We start from the raw sequence: 24,837 nt of genomic DNA, 5'->3' as shown, positions 1-24,837 counted from the left end.
AGGTAGTAAATAATATTATGCTACCAAAGGAAAGTTCACTTGAACTAAACGTCGTTAAAATTAAATATTATACCTACACAGACTTAATTATTTTGCTACATAGGTGCATATTTAGGTATACCTACATAATAGAATGGAAACCAGTTAATAAATATAACAGCACATCAGTATCGTTATCGTATCGTATGTAAACTATTGTAAACTAAAAATAATAAATGTTTGTAAGAAGTAATAGGACCGACATCGTTTTCTAATGTGAAGCGGCCAGTTTACTTACCGATGACGTCGCACCAATAGCAACTCGTTCTACGACACGCCCTTACAGGATGCTCCATCTCCAAATTTCAACGTACAATTAATTTAGTCAATTTTTGAGTAGAATTTGTCACAAGAGATTTTATAATTAATAATTTTAAATAAGACCATATTTAAATATGTGAACCAATATAAAAAATCCGGCATGTGCAAGAGGCCTATTGAATTTATTTTCTACATAATACTCATGTTATTCAAATACACATTTACGAACTGGATACTAGTATATATTTTTGTTTATTGATAGTGCGTAATCATAATTCATTGTCTACCAAGTTGTTTGCTTTAGTAACAAAATCAGGTGATATTTTCTATTAGTTTTGACACGATATTGATTTATATAAAACAGTTACGTGGCTTACTTAAATCATATGTTTAACTGCTTACTTATGCGAGATCTTAGCCATTTAAATATACCAAATAGAACGATAAACTGGTCACACAGAAATTGCCTTATGCGAATACATTATTAAGGAAATACTGATTTGCTGAAAAAATTCTATTAACATATATAAAAATATACGGGGACAATTTAAAATAATATACGTGGCGTATCCATAAAGTAAGAGGACCGAGACTGATGCTCTGTGGTTTTTGTTTTCGACAACGTTCACAGCACACAAACACAGCATTGGTGTTGGGAGTAGAATGCACTTTGTCTCAGTCAGTTGAGAACTGTTGTTGTAATGGCATGTTGAAATGAGTGCCGCTATTCCAAATCCCGCCAGTTGCTAGGTGACGAGCTTAAGCCATTCCAGATTATTAACTAAATCAAAACTGTTTATGGGGATGGTGTGGTGAGTCGTTACTAATGTGTCAAGTGATCTCATGATTATAAAGCTGACAGAATGTTCATGATGAATATAGGAGAAAAATCATGAGAACTGTGTTTTGGGATTGTAAAAGCAATGATCCTCATTGACTTTTTGCCCCAGGGAAAGGATTAATCCAATGTGGTACTATGAAACCCTGAAAATACTAAGGAGGGCGGTACAGAACAAAAAAAGGGAATATTAACGAAGGGAGTGTGCTTGTTGCAAGACAATGCACATGCCCACAGAGCTAATGTCACAAAACAACTCTTGGATTCATTCGGTTGGAACATTATCAACTACCCCGCTCATGGTCCTGACCTGGCACCTTCTGATTTTCATCTACCCACGATAAGGTCCATAGTGCCGTGAAACAATGGGTCCAAGAGGCGACGGGAGATTTTTTTTGACCTCGGCTTACAAATCGCATTAAGTTGAAGGCGACTACGTCGAAATATAGTGTTTGATGTACCTTTTATGAATATGTAAATTTTTCATAAATATACTGCCGTTTCGATTTTTAAAAAATTAAGTATTCTTTGTGGATATGCCTCGTATATTAGCCCTATATAGGCTGTTACAAATTAGCTTCTCACTACAGTGATCTCGGAAACGGTAAGAGATACGAAGTAGAAATCCGTTTTTGTTTCATTTCAGCCTTGTTTAGGGTGATATTTAAAAAAGAACAACACTTTCTCATGGCCACTTTTTGCCCTTTATCAAATGGTATAATCAATTTATATATGTAACGTTTCATCTCTCAAGGACCATCATCAACTTCATTTTTTTAAATATCATCCTGGAAATTTTATTACATTTTTTGCAAGCTTTTTTGTCACCCAATACTGTACTACCTCAGCCCGAAGCAGATTCAGACATTTTGTCTCGAAAATTCATCTTCAGTGTATTCGTTCCAAATTTATCTAAAGTTTTTATTTAAATTTCTTTGTTTATTGAATTATTGTACACTGATGGAACTAAATGGATTTCACAGGATCTAACGACACTTACAGTGTATGATAATTCAAAACGTTTGAATCTGGTTCGTGCTGAGGCAGTACAGTATTGGGGGTCATGTAAACTTGCAAAAAATGTAATAAAATTGGGTGGTATTTAAAAAAATGAAGTTGATGATGGTCCTGGACAGACGAAACGTTACATATAAAAATTAATTATATTATTCGATAGGGGTCAAAAAGTGGCCATGAGAAAGTGTTCTTCTTTTTTCAATATCAAACAAGGCTGAAATCAAATAAAAACGGATTTCCAAAATTTCGTTTTTTTTTTTTCAAATATATCAGTTCAATGTTTTGGCAAGGTTATTAAAAATTTAAATTGTTTCGTACAACTTTTATTGCTCTGTTTTAGATATTTCGATCAAAAACAGTGATAACAAAAAGGGAGGTAATTTTTACTTAACTAAATTATAAAGTATAGTTTGCAATTTATAGTTCTGAATCATAGGGGGACAGAGGACATAAAAGTTCTGAAAACCATTAATTCCATACATTTAAACTTCGTCGATTTTAACTGGCAGTGGTATTCTCATCATATTAGTTATCTATAACTACATATTAATGTTAGAAGTTGATTAGTTGTACTTAGATACTTTTATCTCAGTAAATTTGAAATAAAATACAAATCAACTTTTATACTAATAATACTGCATAAATTAGTTTCTCTATATCTAACTCATATAATTAAAATATCTTGAAAGACCACAAAAGATACACGATCTACTATCCGTCATAATGGAGTATGTCCTATGTTTTCTATTTTGGGGAAACAATTGATATAAAAATATATCCTTGTCATTTCATATACTATATGTATATGTTAAAAGTATTGAGGAACAATATAGAACCACTCTGTTATATGTTTTAATCTTGTATCTCAAAAATGAGGCAAGTTTAAGAAAATATTCTTAAATTTGAATATGCTCCTTCATTTTTGACATGCTGTTGAATTACGTCCTGTGTTTTTATTTTGACTATTATTCTTAATATTGATTTAGCTACCTATTTACTTGTATATAGAGTGTTAATTAAGTATGTCGATGAACTTTATCTTCGAGTGATTTTAAACCAAAAAAGTAATATAAACATGAGTTCACAAATCAACATTTTTCGAGATTTAAATTTAAAAAAAAAAATGTGATAGGACCGCTCTGATTCGGCGATACAAATGTTCGTACTGGGCCGCAGCGGTTCAACTCAAAATCACCTTAAAAAAACGAAAAAAAAAAATTGGCCCGGTGAACAAATATACCAAGAAGTTGTTGGCTGTTAACGTGTTAATGAAAATAAAAAGTAATTAACTGAAAATGGTTTGTTTTTTAAACTAAATAAATTATATCTCTTTTGTTTAAGTAGCCACTAGAAGTTAAAGGTAATGATCAAATTCTCAAAAAATTTTCAGTGAATGTAAATTCTGGTACCTCTGCCACTGGTACCTGTATTTACATGATTTCTGTGGAATTTTGCCTTAAGTTTATGATTTTGCATCAAGCATCTGAATATTTTAGAAAAAACAAAATTTTATTAATTTTTGAGATACAGATCTTGAAAATTATGGATTTGTAGACCCATTTATAAAACCTCTTTAGTTTAAAATCACTCAAAGAATTGTTTTTTTAAAGTTTGTTGGTGTTAAATACAGTACAGTTAACACTCTGTATACCGTATAAGAAGTTGTTATTTTCCAGAAAATTTATAGGTAACTTTCTACTACTGAGAAAACATTTTTTATTCTGTGTCAATGTGTTAAATTGCTGCAGTTTGTTTTTTTTTAAATTTGATCACATTTCCGTATTTATCCATTTTCAAATTTACTAACTTATTTCCATACCTCATTGTTAAATATTCTAATTTGTTTCTCAAATTCCATTTTTAGCAATAAGCGTGGAACCACATGTAAAATCGTTGCATTTATCACTGGCGTACCAGTTTCCGAGCTCACAATTTACTAATCTAAAGTCCTTAGTTGAGGTATTGGACCCTCAAGTGCCATGTGAATGGGAAATCCGACTGTATTCTAGAGACCCTCGTATTAACAGTAAACAAGTACATAAGGTAAGGCTATTTATATAACAAATATTTATTCTTCTACTAGTGATCTGGTTTTTAGGTAATTCACACTTATACTCCAACAGAATCAGATGAACTTGATCTTAGATCGGGCGACTACGTATACATAAGTAGCGAAGCATTATCTAATTCACCCGACGGCTGGGTGGATGGCATATCGTGGTTAACGGGTCTCTCAGGGTTACTACCGGAGAGTTACACTCAAAGAACTGCAGAGACGGACGCGTGGACACTACACAAGAAAATTTCTTTGACACACATACCTGAAGCAAAACATTCCCCACAGAAACCCACCCAAGTACAAACGAATAACAGTAAAGACCATTCCGTGTTTAACAACCACGAAATAAAAGAACCGACTTTACCTCCTGATTTTGAAAATTGGATCGCTGAAGCTGAAGAGAAAGCAAGAGGTGATGGTGAGGAGAATTTGTATGAAAACCTTTTAGCTATTAAGAAAAAGAAAAATGAGGATGAGGTATGTAATTTCTTATTAATTAAAACATATTATTAGTATTTTTGCTCGGAATCTACAATAATTTGAATTTGGCACTATCATATATCATCCTGATCGTCAAATGCATTGACCTAGTAAACTATGGACTGGCCCTAGAAAGAGAGGTCAATCGCGCTGATGTGTGCAAGGCAGATGAAGCTAGTTGAGGCAAATACCAGTAAAACAAATGATGGTACACGGGTATACCAGTACAAAGTGCCATAAACAAACTTTGAAGTAAATGTACTGACATTATTGATTGATTTCTTGAATTTTTGTGTGATTTAGTTAGTGTATGTGAAATATTCGTAACTAAATATGGTACAATTGTGTTCTGCGATAAATTGTGTAGAGAGATGTTTAAGTGGAGAAGAAATTAAATTTCATAGGTAGGAAAGAAGTTATGATGATACCAACATGTTTATACTTTTCGCATCTTTCTGAAAATAATGACCAAGTAGAGTTGTCTGATGATAACTTATTAGATTATATTATTTCCCCCATCCTCAAAATAAAATGTCATTTTAATGTCAAAATTTTGCCACTTTAAATGTGTTCAAATTATTTTTTAACATCACACCGAATATAAAAAAAGTTTTAATTGAAATGTGCTTATAATGTGCTTCAGCAAAAATTCTCTTCAAATATTATCTTGAACGAAGAAATCATCGACATAGCTTCAATTTATACAGTTCTGCAAAGCAAGAAAATATGGAATATTTGAAACAATTACGTCAGAAGAGCTTGCAGTAATTTTAACCGATCGAGTTTACGATATGAGGAAAATAAATGGACAAATACATAAAGAAGGCATTATAAAAACTATTTGCAATATTATAGCTAAAACAATTCTAATATTGTACTGTAATTAGGACAGTAATATTAAACCCTTTTACATACTTACACTACTGGAAAAAATTAAAATTATTTGTCTTTTAGTCTCTATATTATTTTTTATTAAGCGTTTCAATACGACCCCCAACAGAAAAAAGGGTTAAGGAATGGAGTATAGCTAGCTGATTCGTTGAATTGAATGTAGCGCGCTGCAGTCGAAATGCTTTGAACGAAGCTTAAGCCCTTACTAGCTCCATCTCTCTCGCACACGTCCGAGCGATTGCCGTTTATATAGGCAAAATGACAGTTGGGTAGTCCAGTAGTTTATAAGGTCTATGGTCAAATGTCACAAGTGAACATAACCTAACCTTAAACAATATAAAAAATACAATGTTTGTAGTTCAAAAATATCGAAGTGTTTAATTTAAATTATCATAATTATTATGTGAAGTCAATAATTATTTCAATGAATACAAATAATTATATATAAAATGTAAGAAGAACTTTGTTCAATAGACATATTTTTATTGGTTTAAAAAAGTTATGGAGATAACTATTTTACAAATCAGAGAATTGAAATGAAAATTATTTAACATGGTAAGTATTTGAACAATCTTAGCCCAGATTTTACAAAATGTCTAATATCCTTATCTGAAATGAGTAGGTACTGCGGATATAAGAATGTTTCCATATAAAAATGTAAAATTTTTATATGGAAAAATGTTAAGTCATCTAATTGTACCCAGATGACATGAAAAAAATTGCACATATAAATACGACTTAATGTATATTTTACTAATTACTACTCGGTTTTTGCATTATGTCAAAGTTGTGATCTATAAGACATGTAAACTTATGTTCTGAGCGCAAAGCTTAGCTCCAGTCTATGCATCAGCTGACTCTAAATTTTTAAAGAAAACATTTTCAGTAATAAGTGTAACAACGCTAAAGGATAGATGGAAAATTTTAATCATTCTTGTTCAAATAAAACAGTATATTTTTAATTACGCATCTTTATTTGTCAGACATCCTTAAATATATTTGGAAGGAGTAGATCGCTAATAGTTAACCAAAGACACAACGGTAGACATATAATTATCACGTGGTCAACAATAAGAACAGATTCATTTCCCTTAGTAGATACACCTCTGTATATTCCACAAATAAAGACAAAATTGCATCATATTTATATTTATATAATATTTTTCAAATTTATTATTATCTTAAAAATGGTGTTTCAATGTTAAAGCTTAAATTAGTTAATCTTATTAATTACTAAGATATATTTTAGTTATTAAGTGTTCCTTGTTAATTGAATTAAAAAAAAGATGCATACATTTATTTTATACGCTCTAATATAAAGATCATTGATCATTTTATTTTAAATATACCATTGTTTCCTCTTTGGATTGAATTATTGACAGGAATGAAAATTTTATTCCTGTAGTCTTGTCAATTTTCTTTAATTCTATCAATAACAAGTGGACACCGCAGTGTGTCCAGTGAAATATTTATTCCCCCTTTTATTTTGTATGCCCTTAATTGGTCCCTTGATTTTATGTCTTATATGGACCTTACACCTAAAAGGGAATTATGTATTTTGATATTTTAAATTTGCCCCCATGGTGAGGCACGGTGCTTTTGGTAGCAGTAAAATCTATCACAAAAAGCAGCTTATTTTAAATGCACTTTCATTGTGCTAATACCATTTTTTTGTAAAAATGACACATATATACAACTTAATAAAATATAGTAACTTCATTGCCTCCACATTTTTTAAAAGTTTTCTAATCTATAACTTCTATTTTTTTCTTGAAATTTTTTTTATGTAACCTTGAATCGTTTTATTTATAAGCATATAATCTTAATAAAATGAGTTGCAATAAAGTATCATAAAATTTATTGACATGGAAAAAAACTAAATTTATGATCTTTATCTGTTGGAGTTGACTCGACATTATTTCTTTTTAGGAAATGAAAGGAGCAGACCACAGAAGAAATGTTTTGATAATGAGGCATGGTGAGAGAATAGACTTTACATTTGGCAGTTGGTTGCCGTTTTGTTACGATGAGGCTGGAAATTATATACAGAGGGACTTAAACCTGCCAAAGACATTACCTAGGCGGAAAGACGGACCGAAAGGGTATTTAAGGGACTCTCCGTTGACAAATGTGGGGGCATTTACAGCATCTGTGGTTAGTGTAATTACAATGTCGTATGGGTAACCGTAATCTCATATTTTTATGGTTTCAGGTTGGCGAAGCAATATTAGAAAAAAATTTTTCTATAGATGACGTGTACTGTTCTCCATCCTTTAGGTGCATTCAGACGTGCAGCTCATTCCTAGAAGCAATAAATAAGAAAGACGAGTTGAAAATTAAAATAGAGCCAGGTCTATTTGAGTGGTTAGTGTGGTATCCGGAAAGTCTGCCAGACTGGATGTCGGCAGAGGAATTAATCGCAGCCGGGTATAATATAGACGAGGACTATAAGCCATTTGTTAGCGAAAAAGAACTGCGAGAAGCGAAAGAGACTTGCGAGCAGTTTTATTTGAGAAGTGCTTTTGTTTCCAGAGGTAAGAAACTTATAACGGAAAATAATTAATTTTTAAAGATTTTTGTTTCGACTTTTACTCTCCTTTTTTTCGTACCTATATACAGGGTGTAATTTTAAATAGGGATCGTATTTATACAGAGGCTATCTTTAACCTTTAGAAATATATGTTTGGTTTCGTCAAGTTGTTTAAAAAAACTAATTTGTTTTTACTTCTTTCACAATTTTCATTCCTCACTATTGGACAATGTAACCTTAACCTCACTAGCCGCAAGTGCCTACTCATTCGTAAGCTACGTGCAGGCTCTGTTGTCAAATCTCGTCTTTCTTAATTTGTATACATGTTTTTTCATAATATCGCACAGAAATTAAAAAATGAAAACACTAACATTGTAACACTGAAGTAAATAACTATAAAGCTATACACTTATACTACGCAACACACTTCGCTAAATTTTGTTATAGAATTAGTCTTGATAAAACACAACAGTGCATTATATAACTTATATTTCTATTAAAACTGATACTTTGTAGGGGAGGTTGCAAAATTACCAACAGTATTACAATTTCTTGGAAACTGAAAACTAAAAAGAAATAAGTCTAATAAAAACGGGTGGCAACGTTTTCTCCTTTATTTCAGGGAATTAAATTTGGTGAATTTATAGTATGTAGTATATATGTGTAGTTTAAAAAATAAATTATAACGACTATTTCATTAAAAAAAAAATGATGGATTAGTATTTTGTGAATCACAACTATTACCTCTAAGAAACTGACTCTCACCTAAGGTTACACTATGTATATTTCAATATTTTATTCTTATTCAGGGTGTTCCATATAAAATTCCTCAACTTGATATCTGGAAAACCAAAAGGCATATCTACTAAAAGTGTTTCACTTCAATTTTCAGTTCAGAATGTCATATTTCAATAATAGGAAGTTTAAAATGTGGCCTTCGTAAAAAATCATTAAATTCATAGCAACTTTTGTATTATAAACAATTAATGAAAACTGTATTTTTTTCCCACTTTAAGTTATAAAAAAACGTATAGTCATAATGATTGTAATACTCGATGAAGTGAAGTTATTTTTAACGCAATCTCACCATACTTATTTGATAACATACACAAAATTAAATGCTAAAGAAATTTTAAAACCATACATTTTTAAATTATTAAGTAAGTAAAAATTATTGTAATGTATGAGAATGTATTACGTATTTTTATTTGGTTTGCAATTAAATGCTTAGTATTTTGATTATATTTACAAAGTAAATAATTTCTGTTGCACAGTAATTTAATGAATTTGTGCATAGTAACAGCTAATTAGATATTTTTATTTTTCATGTTATGTTATAAAAATATGTATTATGTAACTAAACTAAACCTTAATCAATCATTTGGCGGAATACCTGAATATCTATACTAAATATTTTATATTTGAAAATCTCGATTTTAAACCTATGCGAATTATACAGGTATAACGTATGTATTGATATACAGGGTGTTTGCAAATAAGTGCAAAATATTTTAGGGAATGGTTGCTGAAGTTATTTTGTGAAAAAAAGTTCATAAAACGTAGGTCGAAATATGCTTTTTTTTCCGAGATAGTGTTTAAATTAAAAAAAAATTTTATTTTTATTAATTATTTGAAAGAGTTTTGCTTTGGAGGGATAAATGTGCATTTTTTGGGGTGATCCAAATATTTCTACTTGCACCAGTAGCGTTCGTGTGAGAATGCCATAAACTTATTTAATAAATAATATCTTATGCCACTGTTCCCGTTTTGATATTTTTTTAGTTTAGAAATCCACCATCAATTCTGAATGAAATTGGTCTCGTCAATTTTTTTCGTAGGATACACTGTTTTTGAGGAAAAAAATAAAATTTATTTTATTGTAGGTTTTGCTAATCTTTTATTTAAAGGTGCAAGTAGAAATATTCGGATCACCTCAAAAAATGCACATTTATCCCTACAAAGCGTTTTTCAAATTTCAAGTCATTATCTTTAAAATTCTTTGAAATAATTCATAAAAATAAATAGAAAATTTAAATTTAAACACTATTTCGGAAACAAAGAATATTTCGACCTATGTTTATAAGGTGTATTTTTTTGACAAAATAACTTCGTCAACCACCCCCTAACATATTTCGCTCTTATTTACAAACACTCTGTATCTGGTAGGTGTAACTTTGTAAAAAACTTAAATACTGTGCAAATAATTTGTTGTTTTTATTTTATTAATAATTGTATATTATCCCAATNGAGATAGTGTTTAAATTAAAAAAAAATTTTATTTTTATTAATTATTTGAAAGAGTTTTGCTTTGGAGGGATAAATGTGCATTTTTTGGGGTGATCCAAATATTTCTACTTGCACCAGTAGCGTTCGTGTGAGAATGCCATAAACTTATTTAATAAAAAATATCTTATGCCACTGTTTCCGTTTTGATATTTTTTTAGTTTAGAAATCCGCCATCAATTCTGAATGAAATTGGTCTCGTTAATTTTTTTCGTAGGATACACCGTTTTTGAGGAAAAAAATAAAATGTATTAATAATAATAATAATAATAATAATCTTTAGTTCATAAAAACATTAACATTTACAATGACAATGTAAGAGCGAAATGGTGTCACAACAGTATCCCTAAGTTAGTTTAAACAGTGTTCCAAATATTCAGTTACATTGTAGGGCTCAATATTTAACAAAAATTGTTTATTATGTTTTTTGAATAAATTTATACTCTGTATCTGTTTAAGTGACGCTGGTAAACAATTGAATAATTTAATACACATGTAATGTGCATTCTTTTCTGTTAGAGTTAGTCTGTGATATGGGTACATTAGATTTAAATTTCTTGTAAGTATTATACTGAGATGATGAGTCTGTCATAAAATTATTCCAGTTTTTCCTTACATACATTAAGCACTCAAAAATATACAGAGCCGATATAGTCATTACTTTGCTATTCCTAAATACCGATCTACAAGATTGGATGTAAGACATAATATTGATAATTCTTATAATTCTTTTTTGAATGACAAAAATTTTCTGTATGTCAGTGCTATTACCCCAAAACATAATTCCATATTTACAAGTAGATTCGAAACTACCAAAGTAAATGATTTTTGTAGATGTACTATTTACATATTTACTAATTACCCTGATTCCATATATTACTTTACTTAATTTAGCAGCGAGTTCATCTATATGTTTTTTCCAATTTAAGTGTTCATCTAGATCAAGGGTCGGCAACTGGCGGACCGCGGTCCAGGTCCGGACCACGGAAGGTAAAATACTGGACCGCCAAAATTTTTTGAAAGTATAAATTACTCAAATAAATTATTTAAAAAATGTTTTTTAGGTTTAAGTGCCAATCTTATAATTTTTTCTAGTATTTTACAATGGTGTGAGTGTGTGAGTTCTTAATGGTTAGTAAGCAGATTAAATTTGAGTCCAAATTAAAATAAAAAAATAATTTGAATTTTTTTTTGGACCGCGTTAAAAATTTTCAAAAGTATCCGGACCCCACTTAAAATTACTTGCCGACCCCTGATCTAGACGCAGTCCTAGAAATTTTGTACTACTTGCTAATTCTGCTATCTGATTGTCCAGTATGATATTGTTAGGTCTGTTTATTTGCCAGTAACTTGATGAAAAACGTACTAGTTGAGTTTTATCATTATTCATGATGAGACCATTCATTGAAAGCCAGTCCTTTGTTAATTGTAAAAGTACCTCACTTTGTGTTATGATTTCTGGCATGGTGTATTTTATTGTAGGTTTTGCTAATCTTTTATTTAAAGGTGCAAGTAGAAATATTCGGATCACCTCAAAAAACACATTTATCCCTACAAAGCGTTTTTCAAATTCCAAGTCAATATCTTTAAAATTCTTTGAAATAATTCATAAAAATAAATAGAAAATTTAAATTTAAATACTATGTATCTCGGAAACGAAGAATATTTCGACCTATGTTTATAAGAACTTTTTTTGACAAAATAACTTCGTCAACCATCCCCTAACATATTTCGCTCATATTTACAAACACTCTGTATCTGGTAGGTGTAACTTTGTAAAAAACTTAAATACTGTACAAATAATTTGTTGTTTTTATTTTATTAATAATTGTATATTATCCTAATTATCTTTAAAATGAATTTAGTTTTTTAGTTATGGAGATTTAATGAACTAATTTTCTGTGCGGATAAAAAGCTTTCTCTCAGTACATAGCTAAATCGAAATAAATTCTTGAAATACAATTAAGTGGTGTGAACTGTTGTTTTACAACCTCCTAGCAGATCGACACAAGTAGGCAATCCTTTAAATTTTTGAATATACTCGACTTCAATTGGTTTACAAGATATCAATCTGAGGAATTTTAAACAAAACACCCTATATATCCTAGTTCTTGCTAACTGGTCCAACTGTGTAGAGAATTGTTTGTTGAAACTTTCAATTTTATACCTTCTAAAGCGGTATACTATTTACTAATTTAATTTTCTTTGTATATTTATAATTAAATATACATATTAATATACTGGTACTGTTAGGGGCTTTGTCTTCAACTTCTGGAAATATATTGATAGTAGGTCATTCGGCGACCTTAGAGACTTGTTCACATGAACTGATTGGACGAAAACCAAGGTCAGCCACTGAAATGACAAAAATCATCCAAAAAATTCCATACTGTGGTCTAGTCCAATTGACATCCGTCGATGGAAAATGGGAAATTGTAGAACCACCTTCTCTTCCTCTCACACATTCAGCCAACCAGAGATTTGATTGGAAGATTTTGTTAAATTAATGATTAATGTCTACAAGTCCATCCATAGTATGTTTATCAAATCCAATAATTTCCAGAATTACCAAAGAAAGCCTGAGCTGTATAACTTATTTTTGCTATATTTTGCTGCATATCGTAATAGGAGTTAAAAATAATATAATATTCTGTTAATTTACTTACTGGGTTTACTTTTTAATAATTTCCTTTCCGGTGTTCCTTTTCCCATACTTTCCAATTTTCAATTATATTTTTTTAATGCGCTTTGTGTTTACAGGCGTCAAAAATTCAAAGTTGATTTTCTTGTGAATAGCTAATCTATTTTTTTTTTCTTAAGTAAAGTAATTATTAAAGTTTTGAGTTGTTGGTATCTGCATGGTTCAAAAGAAAACAATTTTTTTTCTGGAAATTTGAATTTGAAATATCCTGTAAGGTGTGCCAACTAAAATATAGAATGTCTGCCTGAATCGGAATGTAACCACACATTTTTTTAACAATTTGTTCATCGATTTATGTCACATTTTCTGTTATTAATTGAGATACAGAGTTAAAGTACTGGATTATAAAACATTAAGGGATTATTTTCTAATTTAATATGAGTTTTAATAGGGTATGTCATCATTGGCTGCGATTTCATGTCAATATAAAAAACCAGTGGTGTGCAAACTATATTTTCGAGACCCTTTTCTAAAAAATAAATATAACGCCACTGCGTAAAGCGCAAATAAATAACATTTTTCAAATTTTCAATGATTTTTCAGCACTTGTTGAATATCATTAAAAAAATCCCTTAATGTATCTCCGAGATATGCCTGAAAATAGTTTTTATTTTTTCAACTTCAACACCCTGTATTTCAAAAACTAAGCGTTTATGAGCAACATTGTATATGACTTTTCCCCATTAATTTTCTTCGTAGAATCGAGTGGTACAGGGTGATTCACTATATTTTGACCCCTCTTTTAAGTTATTAAAAATTGTAAAATACAAAAGTTGCACTATTTTTTATGAATTTTTTGAAAATGATATTTGAAAAACAAATGAAGTCCAAACAAAATGGTCGCGGATATTAACTTTGGAACACCCTGTATATTTTTACATATTTGGATAGAACATTCTCTGTTGAGCATAGTCATATAGGTATAAAATATGTATTGATATACAGGGTGTTTGTAAATAAGTACGAAATATTTTAGGGGGTGGTTGCCGAAGTTATTTTATGAAAAAAAGATCATATACGTAGGTCGAAATATGCTTCATATCCGAGATACAGTGTTTAAATTTTAATATTGTATTTATTAATTATTTCAGAGTTTTAAAGATATTGAAAAACGCTTTGGAGGGATAATGTGCATTTTTTGGGGTGATCTGAATATTTCTACTTGTACCAGTAGCATTCGTGAGAAAAAAAACTTATGCCACTGACTTTTTTCTGTTTTGATATTTTTTTAGAAATCTGCTATCAATTCTGAATGAAATTGGTCCCATCAATTTTTTTCATAGGATGCACCGTTTTTTAAAAAAAAAAATAAAACGTATTTTATTGTAGGTTTTGTTAATCTTTTATTTTAATGCAAGTAGAAATATTCAATCACCTCAAAAAATGCACATTTATCCCTCCAGTGTTTTTCAAATTTCAAGTCAATATCTTTAAAACTGAAATAATTAATAAAAATAATAAATTACAAGATCTTATTTTCTTTATAAAAAATCTTCCTTTCTTTTTTTAATGGTATCTCGCTTATTGTTAGACCAACAAACCCTATATGACCATTCTCGACAGAGAACGTTTTATCAAAATATTTAAAAATATACATGGTGTTCCATTTAAATTAACAAAGTTAACATCCGCGGCCACTTTGTTTGAAGTTCAATTTGTTTCTTTACCATTTTCAAAAAATTTTTAAAAAATCGTGCAACTTTCGTATTTCACATTTTTTTATAACTCTAAAAACAAAAAAGTTAGTGGGGGAGGGGTTAAAATATAGTGAATCACACTATACAGTTTGGCCCATTCTTTAACGGATACCCTGTATATGTAAACCGCTATAACGACTCCAATTCATCTGACACAGTCAAAAATTCAGAAAATAAAGGGTCTTAAAATATTTAAAAGCAGTATAGTCTCAAACATGATATATTAACAAAGATAAATTCACAGTACAAAAATATCAACAATCAAGTTTTTCAATTATATAAAATATATTCACTTCAAAAGCTTCTTTTACTTAATATATTAAAACTTGTTAACTATTTTCCTTCGTTTTATGAGGATCGCATACTTTATACATGACCTCCTTCTTTCAGTTTGGTAACGAGCGCATCAACATCGGGTAGAATAACACCAGCCTGCCGAGTTGGTGGATCTTCCACGCTCAAAACTTGGATTCTTGGCGTTACATCTACTCCCAAATCTTTTGGTGTAACTTTTTTAATCGGTTTCTTCTTAGCTTTCTATGTTTTATAAAAAAGAAAATAATACATGTAAGACCTATCAGTAAGAAAAAAACATTCAAATAATTATTGGTTAGGCGGATATTAACATTAAATTTAAAATAATGTGCAAAAAATGGCTTACCATAATATTTGGAAGAGTAGCATAACGAGGTTCATTCAAACGTAAATCTGCACTAATAACGGCAGGTAATTTGCATTTTATAGTTTCCAGCCCTCCATCTACTTCTCTAGTTACAGTTATATCTTTGTCCCCTTTTTCTATCTACAATTTATATTGATTTTGTACACTATTATATTTCAATAAATTTAGATACCGGCTAATGATATTTACTAAGTCAACTACTTACTTTTGAAGCAAAAGTTGCCTGCGGCCAATCTAATACAGCAGCTGTCATCTGTGCAGTTTGATTGCAATCATCATCGATAGCCTACAAAATACATTTACTCTGTTGTATGTGTACAAATATACATATGTAAATTTAAACAAACCTGCTTTCCGACAATAATTATGTCTGCTTTTTCATCCTGCGCAATTTTCGCCAAGATTTTGGATATGTGTATAGGCTGTAATGTTTCATATTCGGCACCTGCAACTTCCACATGAATTCCTTTGTCGACTCCCATAGCAAGAGCCGTACGTATTACCTCTTGAGCTTGCGGGGGCCCACATGATACAGCAATGATTTCAGATGCTAACTTTTTCTCTTTTAATCGAACAGCTTCTTCTACAGCTATTTCGTCGAACGGATTCATAGAATGCTTGATTCCATCTGTTACAACGCCAGTTTTGTCTGGTTTTACTCTAATCTGCAAGAACATTCAAATTTCAAGATAACCTTTGGACCAATGTTTAAGAAAAATATTTTACCTTAACGGCATAATCAATTACTCTTTTCACTCCTACAAGTACTCGGGACATTTGATTAATTTGGTTTGGTAAAATAATTAAAATAAAGTTTGTTTGTATTTAAATTTGCAAAAGTTCTTTTACAAAGAGGAGCACTATATCATAAAATAATTCTATAACTTGGACCACAGATTACAGAATACAGATTACTAACAGGAAAACTTGGACTTTGCTACTTTGCTCAACTCCCGATCCGATCACCTCATCACCGCTCACAGCATAGATAAAAGAAAAAGAGTCACAGACACACAAGGATTTTAAAATCCTTGACAGACACACAAACAGAACAGATTATTGGTTAGTAAATAAAAATAACGCATAATCATATTTTATGTCCTGCGCTCATGCTCCCTGTCCCCCCGGACCCGACAATATACATAACACGACACTTAAACGACTACCACACAAGGGCCTCATGGCCCTACTAAACATAACAAACGCGACACTCAGACTAAGACACTTCCCTACCCGCTGGAAAACAGCAAACATAATCCTTATCCCAAAACCCAACAAAGATCACACCATCCCATCCAACTACCGGCCCATTAGCCTGCTCCCGGCTATGAGCAAAGTGGTAGAAAAAATTATCCTAACCCGTCTAAGAACCCACTCCCAAGAACTGCAAGTCATTCCAGACGAGCAGTTCGCCTTCCGACCCAATCACTCCACTGAACTCCAAATCCTTCGCCTTACCGAGCACATCACGGCGGCCTTCAACAGGGGACAGTACACTGGTGCTGTCTTCCTGGACGTCGCAAAGGCCTTCGATACGGTTTGGCATGAAGGCCTACTGATGAAAATGCTCACCAACCAATATCCCATATCCTTTACCAAACTCATAAAATCCTACCTACACCACCGAAAATTCCGCATCCAAATCCAAGATTCCCTTTCCACCACCCGTCCCATGGAGGCCGGTGTCCCCCAGGGCACCGTCCTGTCCCCACACCTATACACCATTTACAACTCCGACATCCCACATCCCCCCAACACCAACATATACTTATACGCCGACGACCTGACAATCACATCCCAATCCGTAGATCCTAGATATTCCGTCTACCTCCTCCAAAGCTCCTTAGACCAACTTGAAACCTGGTGCAACAGGTGGAAAGTCAAAATTAATCCCAACAAAAGTTCGGCTATCCTTTTTACCAAACGAAAAATCCCACAAAACCTTGACAGACTGACACTATCCCAGGAACCCATCTCCTGGAATCGACAAACACGATACCTGGGCGTGACGATGGACCAGCGTCTCACGTGGAAACCGCACATCGTGGAGACGGTGGCGCGAGCGAAGACCACCAGGGCTAGGCTCTATCCCTTACTCAAAGGTGGAAACACCCTCAGTTTAAGGAATAAGCGAACGCTTATCAAGGTGGTACTTCAACCGCAGCTAACCTACGCCTCCACGGCGTGGGGTCACGCGGCAAAAAGCCACTTAAAGTCATTACAGGCTGTGGAAAACATAGCCCTCCGCACGGCCACCGACGCGCCCTGGTACGTAAGAAACACTGACATATTACGAGACTTACAATACACAAACGCTACACAGACAATAAGACAAAACGCGGAGAAACGATTTGACGTAGCCGCTAGACATGACAATCCCCTCCTCAGGCAAGCCGTTGACTACGTACCCGACGTGACCGACAAACACAAAAGACCTAGACACCAACTTTTTGACCCTGGGTGACCACCCCAATGACCCCCCCCCTGCCCGCTAACCTTTTCTGTTTCAGAGACAGCCAGGATCAAGAAACGAAGACAACGACACACACACACACACACACACACACCCCCCATACCCTCCTTAACCCTCCCCTCCCGCGCTAGCCTAAGGGCCACCTTAGCAAAGCGCATCCCAGGCTGCATAGCCGCACTACCCTACCCAACCATACCACACATAAACATGACACTACCCCCGGGGTTTACACAGACGAGCCGGCGAAGCAAGAAGAGCGCCAGAAGAAAGGGCCCTAGCCGGCGGGGCCCAGCCAGGACAAAAGGAGGTCCCACAAAGCGCCTACACCGGCCGCATTTGCGGTCGGGGTAGACGACGGATGGGGCCCACCTACGAAGGCTGTCCAGGCCTACACGAGATGAGGCAGGATAAAGAGGGATAATCCCCCTCGATCCCAAATCATTGAGGCCAATTTCTAGCCATAGAATAATGGCGGCGTGCTCCCTGTCTCCCGACCTTGACACTACAACAGGCGTAAATGGAAACTAAATAATAGGTTTGTTTCGGCAATAAATTTGTGACAATTTACAAACTGTTTTTATTATGTTGGCACGATTGTGGACTAATTGTAGATTTTGTGCTGTAAGAACGACTTTAGTTTGAGACATTTTACATAAAAATGAGTATAGCAAACAGAGAAAAAATAGATATGTTAATCTCAAAACTGTCACGGGCGACTATAGTGGAAGCGTTAGAAATCAATGGTGGAATAGGAGTTTTTTTACTTTTCGAGAATATGATTAACACAAATTTTAATACCATTTCATCTCTTTAATTCTTCAATTTAAGTCAATTCAATCTGGTCTATCCTGACACCACCTATAAAACAATAAAAATGTTGTGGAAATCGTTACCCCTGGGGCTTGATTTTTGAAAACAGGAGAATTAGTTCATTAGAGAAAATTACGTCATTTTCTCTTGACACGCAGATAATGTGATTTTTGAAATTTTCTTGTGGAATATTTTCTCTAGATATCAAGAGAAATAATTCCACAGGGTTTTGTCGGGGGAATTGGCGTTTTCTCCGAATAGTTTGAATCCAAATGTCATCTCATGCTCATGCGCGAAAAGTCACTTCATTCATTCGCTGTTCGAAGGTGCGTAATCATTTGAAATTTGAAATTTGTAATGGATCCAAATAATTTATTATTAATTCTAAATATAATGAATAATTTGCAAGCTGCAGAAATTGTAAACCATCCGCGACAACATTAGTTAAACCATTTAAAGTTTCAGCAATATATGACCACTGTTCTTGAGCCTTTTTGTGAGTAAAAGTAGAAAAAAACTTTCATTTTAAAAAGTTCTTCGTTGTTTCTAAGCATATTAATTTCTTTTTTGCGCTTTCGACGTGCACGAACGCTTCATCATAATTATAATAATATTAAATTTTTTGTGTTTTCAAATATACTTCTATTCAAATTGAAGTTATATTAAATTACTACGAATATCATGGAGATGTCTAATCTCCCTGACGAATATAATGACAATGACATTTACAAAACAAACTTCAAAATCAAATCAAGTGACTAAACATCAGGGTCGCCAATAATGGCACTGAAATATTGAAGAAATTTCTGCCCGCTGATTGGTCAGTTGCAAATATATCCTCGACATACGGCATAAATTAAATTCTCTAGAGAATTGGATTCCTTCAACGTTCAAAAATAAGTATTTAAGTTTTTAAGAGAAATTTGTCAGGTGAATTTTTTCTCTGGAGAATCAGTTCTCCTGTTTTCAAAAATCAAGCCCCTGATTATATAATTTTCTATTTATATTTTTTCAAATAGTCATCAGGTTTTGCATGTTAAATTTAGAAATATATTAGTAAAATGTGCAGAAAAATAGCATTATAGAGAGAAGCAAGAAAACTGAAACCAATTGTATACTCTACTTTAAAACACCAAACAAAAATGAGTACAAAACCAATCCTAATTTTAAAAAGATAAAAGATTATGTTGATATGAAATTTATCTGATCACTAATATGGCTTAACAACTTTAGCTGCAAAAGTTTAACAATCAAACCGACCAACTCGTCCAGTTAGGTGATCAGTCAAACTAAGTCTTTTTACCATTTACTCACATGAGTATATTTATTTTATTTACTCATATGCATTTATTTAATGACTTTGACAGGATGGCAGGTCCAACCAGCGACCGTTCGCTTATCGCAGCCTAAATATACATTCACATTCACAGTTTTCCATCATCTTCACTAAAACATGCCTGAAAACCGTTAAAATATATTAATGGCATGGAAGATTACGGAGCCAATAGAATTGCACTTTGTATTGTTTTTAAATACTGTCACCAATAGATTGTGCCTATGTTCAAACTGTCAATACTGTCAAACGAGTTTATTATTTTAAATACATTTCCACCTCTTAACTTCTGTGAATACAAAAAGTGACAAGAAAAAAGAGTATTTGTAGTGTATATGCTTTTAGAAACAGAATTCTTATTCTTTACAGAAAGCAGAAACATTACATAGTAAAAACCAGAAGTAAGTAACTATTTGTTTGTAGAAATAATATTTCTAGTTCCTTTATTTCCAGATGTCAACCAAAATAGAACGCCGGTTAAAGTTACGAAAAAAATGCAATGATGAAACGCCTTTAAAACATTCAAAATCCTTGACATTAGGTAGCGACCGAAAAAGCAAATCAGGCTCTTGCTCAGTAACTGACTTTAAATGTGAAACACTTGGCATATCTCCTCTCAAAGTGGACATAAATTCAGAAAAGAGGTTTCGTAAAAAAAAGATTAGAAGTACTCAAGACTTTAACCGTCTTAACAGTAGTGTCACATCACAGGATTCTGAGGAATCAACAAAAAACAGTGCCAAAAAGACTAAAAAGTCCAAGAAAGTATATAATTTACCAAGAATATCCCAAGTAGCTGATTATTTTTCTGCAAATTCGCAAAAATTTTCTAATGAACATATACAAAAGAAAAAGTTTAAGAAGTCTAGGAAACACACTGATGGAAATAAAACATCTGAAAATCCAAGTATGGAAACTCGAACTATTACCGATAAAATGAAGGAAGATGACTCTAATGGAAGTAATGAAAATTTAGGTTTATCAAGCTTTAGTCAATCACAGTCTGAACAAAACATTGAAAAAGGCTTTAGTACCGATGAAGATTCAGATGAAGAATTTGTAATAAAAGATAAGAGCCCGAAATTAAAGAAAAAGAAGCATAGTGCAAGTAATATTAATGTTAATATTGAAACGGAAAAAATGAACACAGCTGAAAGGTATGCTAAAAGAATAAGAAAGCTGTTAAGTGATACCTTAATAAGGGAATCTCAGAGCAATAATACTAGTAATTCATCAGTCCTATCAACGCCTGCATCTGACAGGAAATTGGAACAAAACAAGAAAATAAGTACAAAACAAATAAAAGTTCAAGTGACTCCAAAAGTTGATAAATCAACAATTTGTATGGATGATCAGGGAGGAATTGGGAAACAGTCTGCCACAGCAAGACTGTCACGTAAAATAAATTCTACCCCTTATCCTAAAACGCAAGAAAAACTGTCAGTCAGCAAAAGACGGAGCAGAACAAACTTAGAAAATTTCCTGTCAGGCCAGGAATCTATAAAAATGAAAAACAAGAAGAGCACTATCAGAAGCAGCACCCTAACTGTGAATGTCAGTTTTGACGTGGACTTTGATTCTGATGATGATGATGTTTTTAATAATACGCTTGAAAACAAATTTATTGATGAAGGTTTTAAAAATGAGACATTTTCAAATAATAATGCCACCATAAATGGAAGGAAGTCCTCTAGAAAATCTGTGCGTTTCCAGTCTCCGGGAAAAAATATTCGAAGAGAGACCTTAATTTTGTCAAAACTAACTACAGAAAATATGACCATGACACCATATAAAAGTGACAACGATGACGGTACCCATACTAACAGTTTGTCGGATGGACTCTCAACTACTAAGGGAAATAAAACTTTTGAAATCACTTCACCAAAAATTATAAATCAAACCAATTCGTATGAGAATGTATCTCAAAATGAAGTTTCAATTATTAATAATTCATTAAACAAACAAAATATGTCTTATAAATATTCTAAGGCCAATACTTTAAAATCGCCAAAGAGAAAAAGTAGCAGCGAATTATTATCTCCCAGAAACAAAAGCTTAAGAAATTCTACAAATGAAAAAGAAGATAATATTTTCAATTCAATTATCGATTTAACAACCCCTGTGCCATTAAAAAAAATAGAACCAGGTGTTGTCCCTACCAGTGAAAAATTAAATACTAATGGTTTAAATGATATTTCAGTACAGTTAAATAGGGAGGCAACATTTTCCAAGGATGATGAGGAATCTTTTAGTACCCAGTCAGCTCAACTTAAGGATGATAATGAAACTTTAACCAATATTTCATTTGTGCCCAGTTTAGTTAGAACTGCCACATTTATTAAAGATGATGAAACTATAAAAGAATCACAAAATCTATCTCCAGATTTGAACTATTCTCCATTACCATCCAACACTTCCTACTCTAAGATCCTGGACACCTCAAAAGTAAACAAGAGGAGACGTTGGGATAAATCGCGACAAAGCATTTCATTTTTAAATAATTCGCATGATATGGGAAACATTTCTACACTGCTGCAAGAAAATAATTCACTTAAAAATTTGAGCAATTTAAATGTAGATATGCATAAAGAAATTGTTTCATTTCCAAATAATTCGCTAAATATATCGAACATATCTGCACCTTGGCAAGAAAGTGACGATAAAATTTTAAGTAATTTGGAAGTAAGTGCACCTAGACAAAGCTTTGACCGAAAATGTAGTCCTATAATGCCTTCCAGTAGTAGTACACCTTATTCTAAAGGTAAAAGTATGTTATTGAGACAAGCTTTATTAAAAAATAAACAGAAAATGGTGGAGGATGATAGCAAAAATTGTACAGTGCATATCCAGAAACCTTTACCTGCAGTTCGAACTAAAATACCTAATTTTGCTCTAATACATCAAAGAGCTTATGATAAATTGGAAAATATTAAAGAAATGAGTGAAAGGAAAGCCACCAGAGCAAAGTTACTGTTATCAGGACGCAAGCCGCCAGATGAAAATATCCCAAAAGCTTCCACCAAAAGAAAGGAATTGAAATTTAGTCCAGTCCATTTAAAATCTTCGCCATCCAATGAAACGAAGAATGTTAACAGAAGCCGAAATAATAAACCGAATATTTCAGTTACTAAAATTAATAACTTGTCTCCATCAAAATCAAATCTAAAAGTGGCGAATAAAGAAAATAAATTAAATCCCCTAGGGAAAAAGAAGGAACTCTTAAAGGCTAAATCACAATTACCAAAACCAAAGGCAGTTATTGCTGAGGAAAAAGGCTTTACACGGTTCGGTTTCAAAGTAGGTTCAGTGAATATTAAAAAAGCCTCTAAAGAAGAACAAGTAAAAGCGGTGGCAGCAAAATCCAAAATAATGAAAAATACATTAGAAGAAAGAAGAAATGTTATTCAAGGAGTAAGGTCCAACAGAAGATTTGAGTTATTAATGAAAATGCGGAATAAATAATTATTTTACATTTTAGCATTAAAAAGCTGAGGAAGCATTGGGATAATAAAAGTAATATGATAGTGTTTCCTTCTATTATTTGAAATACCTACATAAATTTTAGTACATTAAAATTCTTGTTGACAAGTATGCTGTTTGAAAATAAATAGATAATCTTAGGGTTAAAATTGATGTTAATTTTTAATAACATTAATCTTTTATTTAACCGATAACTAAATATATGATCTGCTTTCTTAAATATATCGTAGCATTTACATCAATAATTTGTTTGCGATATTAAATCCAATTATAGCTGTTAAGATATGCCCTCCAAATCTTAGGGATGTTTCTTTTATTTTGGAATATTGGATGCCTAAGAAAACTTAAGAAATCAAAATTGTAAATTAGTGCCTTTGTTACATTCTAGGTATTTGAAAAACAATTTTTTGGAAAGGTCATTGTAAAGTCAGTAGGACTTACAAGATGGTCACTGAATAGAAGTCTACAAGTCTTTTAGGTTTTGGCTGTTTGAATTCAATTGCACTTTCAATGGCTATTTTGTTTTGAACTCTGTGAGAGACTTATATTTTTAGTTTTATGTCATATATATTTAACTTGATCATTATTTTATTGTATTTTTTAATAAATAGGTTTGTTATTACAATTAACAGGTGTGTTATTTTATAATAAATATTCATATAAATAAAAAAAATAGTTTCCAGTTATAAAAGTTAAATTTTATTTTAATTATATAGGGTGTAACTAATATACAATACCTTTTTATGTTTTTGATTGGATACTCTATATTTTATGTTTTTATGTGCAATGAGAAAAAATTGCTCGATGCAGTTATCTTGGAAAATTCATACAATAACTGAAAATTGTTATGTGTACCAGCGCGGGTGTCCCAAAAATAGTTGACAGGCACATAGGGGTAGAAGGTGGAATTCTGAGACGAAAAGTCCTTTAGCATTTTTTGTCTGATGCACCCTTAATTAGGAATTAAATAAGGTACCCAACCAGGAGTATGCTCTAAGGGAATGCCGAGTGGTAGAAAACATGGTAGGATCAGTAAAGCGGTGAGCGGAATTTCGCGACAGCGTGATCTCTTAAACCGTACTCCTGATTGGGTATCCTATTTAGTTCCTAATTATAATTAAATCTGCGTCAGACAAAAAAACGTCAAAAGACTTTTCATATCAGAATTCCACTCTCTTTACACAACTATGTGTCTGTCAACTATTTTTCGGACACCCTATACTGAATCTGTTAAGAATTTTTACACGGTGGCTCAAAATTTGG

The 24,837-nt window shown here is 32.3% G+C and overlaps 3 protein-coding genes across 4 annotated transcripts in view; 2 read left to right on the top strand and 1 right to left on the bottom strand.

Annotated features, from left to right (window-relative positions):
• Positions 1-13,059, top strand: part of LOC108909183 (protein UBASH3A homolog) — a 16,923-nt gene extending 3,864 nt beyond the window's left edge. For both annotated transcript variants that reach the window (XM_018713431.1, XM_018713430.1), the window contains 5 exons: positions 4,020-4,198; positions 4,254-4,691; positions 7,515-7,739; positions 7,798-8,119; positions 12,652-13,059. In XM_018713431.1, the coding sequence (XP_018568947.1) occupies positions 4,020-4,198; positions 4,254-4,691; positions 7,515-7,739; positions 7,798-8,119; positions 12,652-12,905 (1,418 nt within the window). In that variant the 3' untranslated portion in view covers positions 12,906-13,059. The remainder of the gene's footprint in view (positions 1-4,019; positions 4,199-4,253; positions 4,692-7,514; positions 7,740-7,797; positions 8,120-12,651) is intronic.
• A 1,941-nt stretch (positions 13,060-15,000) lies between these two features.
• Positions 15,001-16,418, bottom strand: LOC108909168 (electron transfer flavoprotein subunit beta). The gene is made up of 5 exons (XM_018713416.2): positions 16,205-16,418; positions 15,826-16,143; positions 15,684-15,764; positions 15,458-15,598; positions 15,001-15,333 (listed from the first exon to the last, which is right to left on the bottom strand). The coding sequence occupies exons 1-5, from the start codon at positions 16,253-16,255 to the stop codon at positions 15,163-15,165; spliced, it is 762 nt and encodes a 253-aa protein (XP_018568932.1). The 5' UTR covers positions 16,256-16,418; the 3' UTR covers positions 15,001-15,162.
• Positions 16,419-20,379: 3,961 nt separating this feature from the next.
• On the top strand, positions 20,380-24,175 carry LOC108909169. Its single transcript, XM_018713417.1, has 2 exons — positions 20,380-20,495; positions 20,548-24,175. Exon 2 carries the CDS (start codon positions 20,548-20,550, stop codon positions 23,554-23,556), a length of 3,009 nt encoding a protein of 1,002 aa, XP_018568933.1. The 5' UTR covers positions 20,380-20,495; the 3' UTR covers positions 23,557-24,175.
• Positions 24,176-24,837: the final 662 nt, after the last annotated feature.

The sequence above is a fragment of the Anoplophora glabripennis genome, unplaced genomic scaffold (genome assembly GCF_000390285.2).
Source record: "Anoplophora glabripennis isolate ALB-LARVAE unplaced genomic scaffold, Agla_2.0 scaffold318, whole genome shotgun sequence".
Taxonomy (NCBI): domain Eukaryota; kingdom Metazoa; phylum Arthropoda; class Insecta; order Coleoptera; family Cerambycidae; genus Anoplophora; species Anoplophora glabripennis.
The sequence above is the reverse complement of the archived record's forward strand: the minus strand, read 5'-3'. Positions and strand labels throughout refer to the sequence as shown.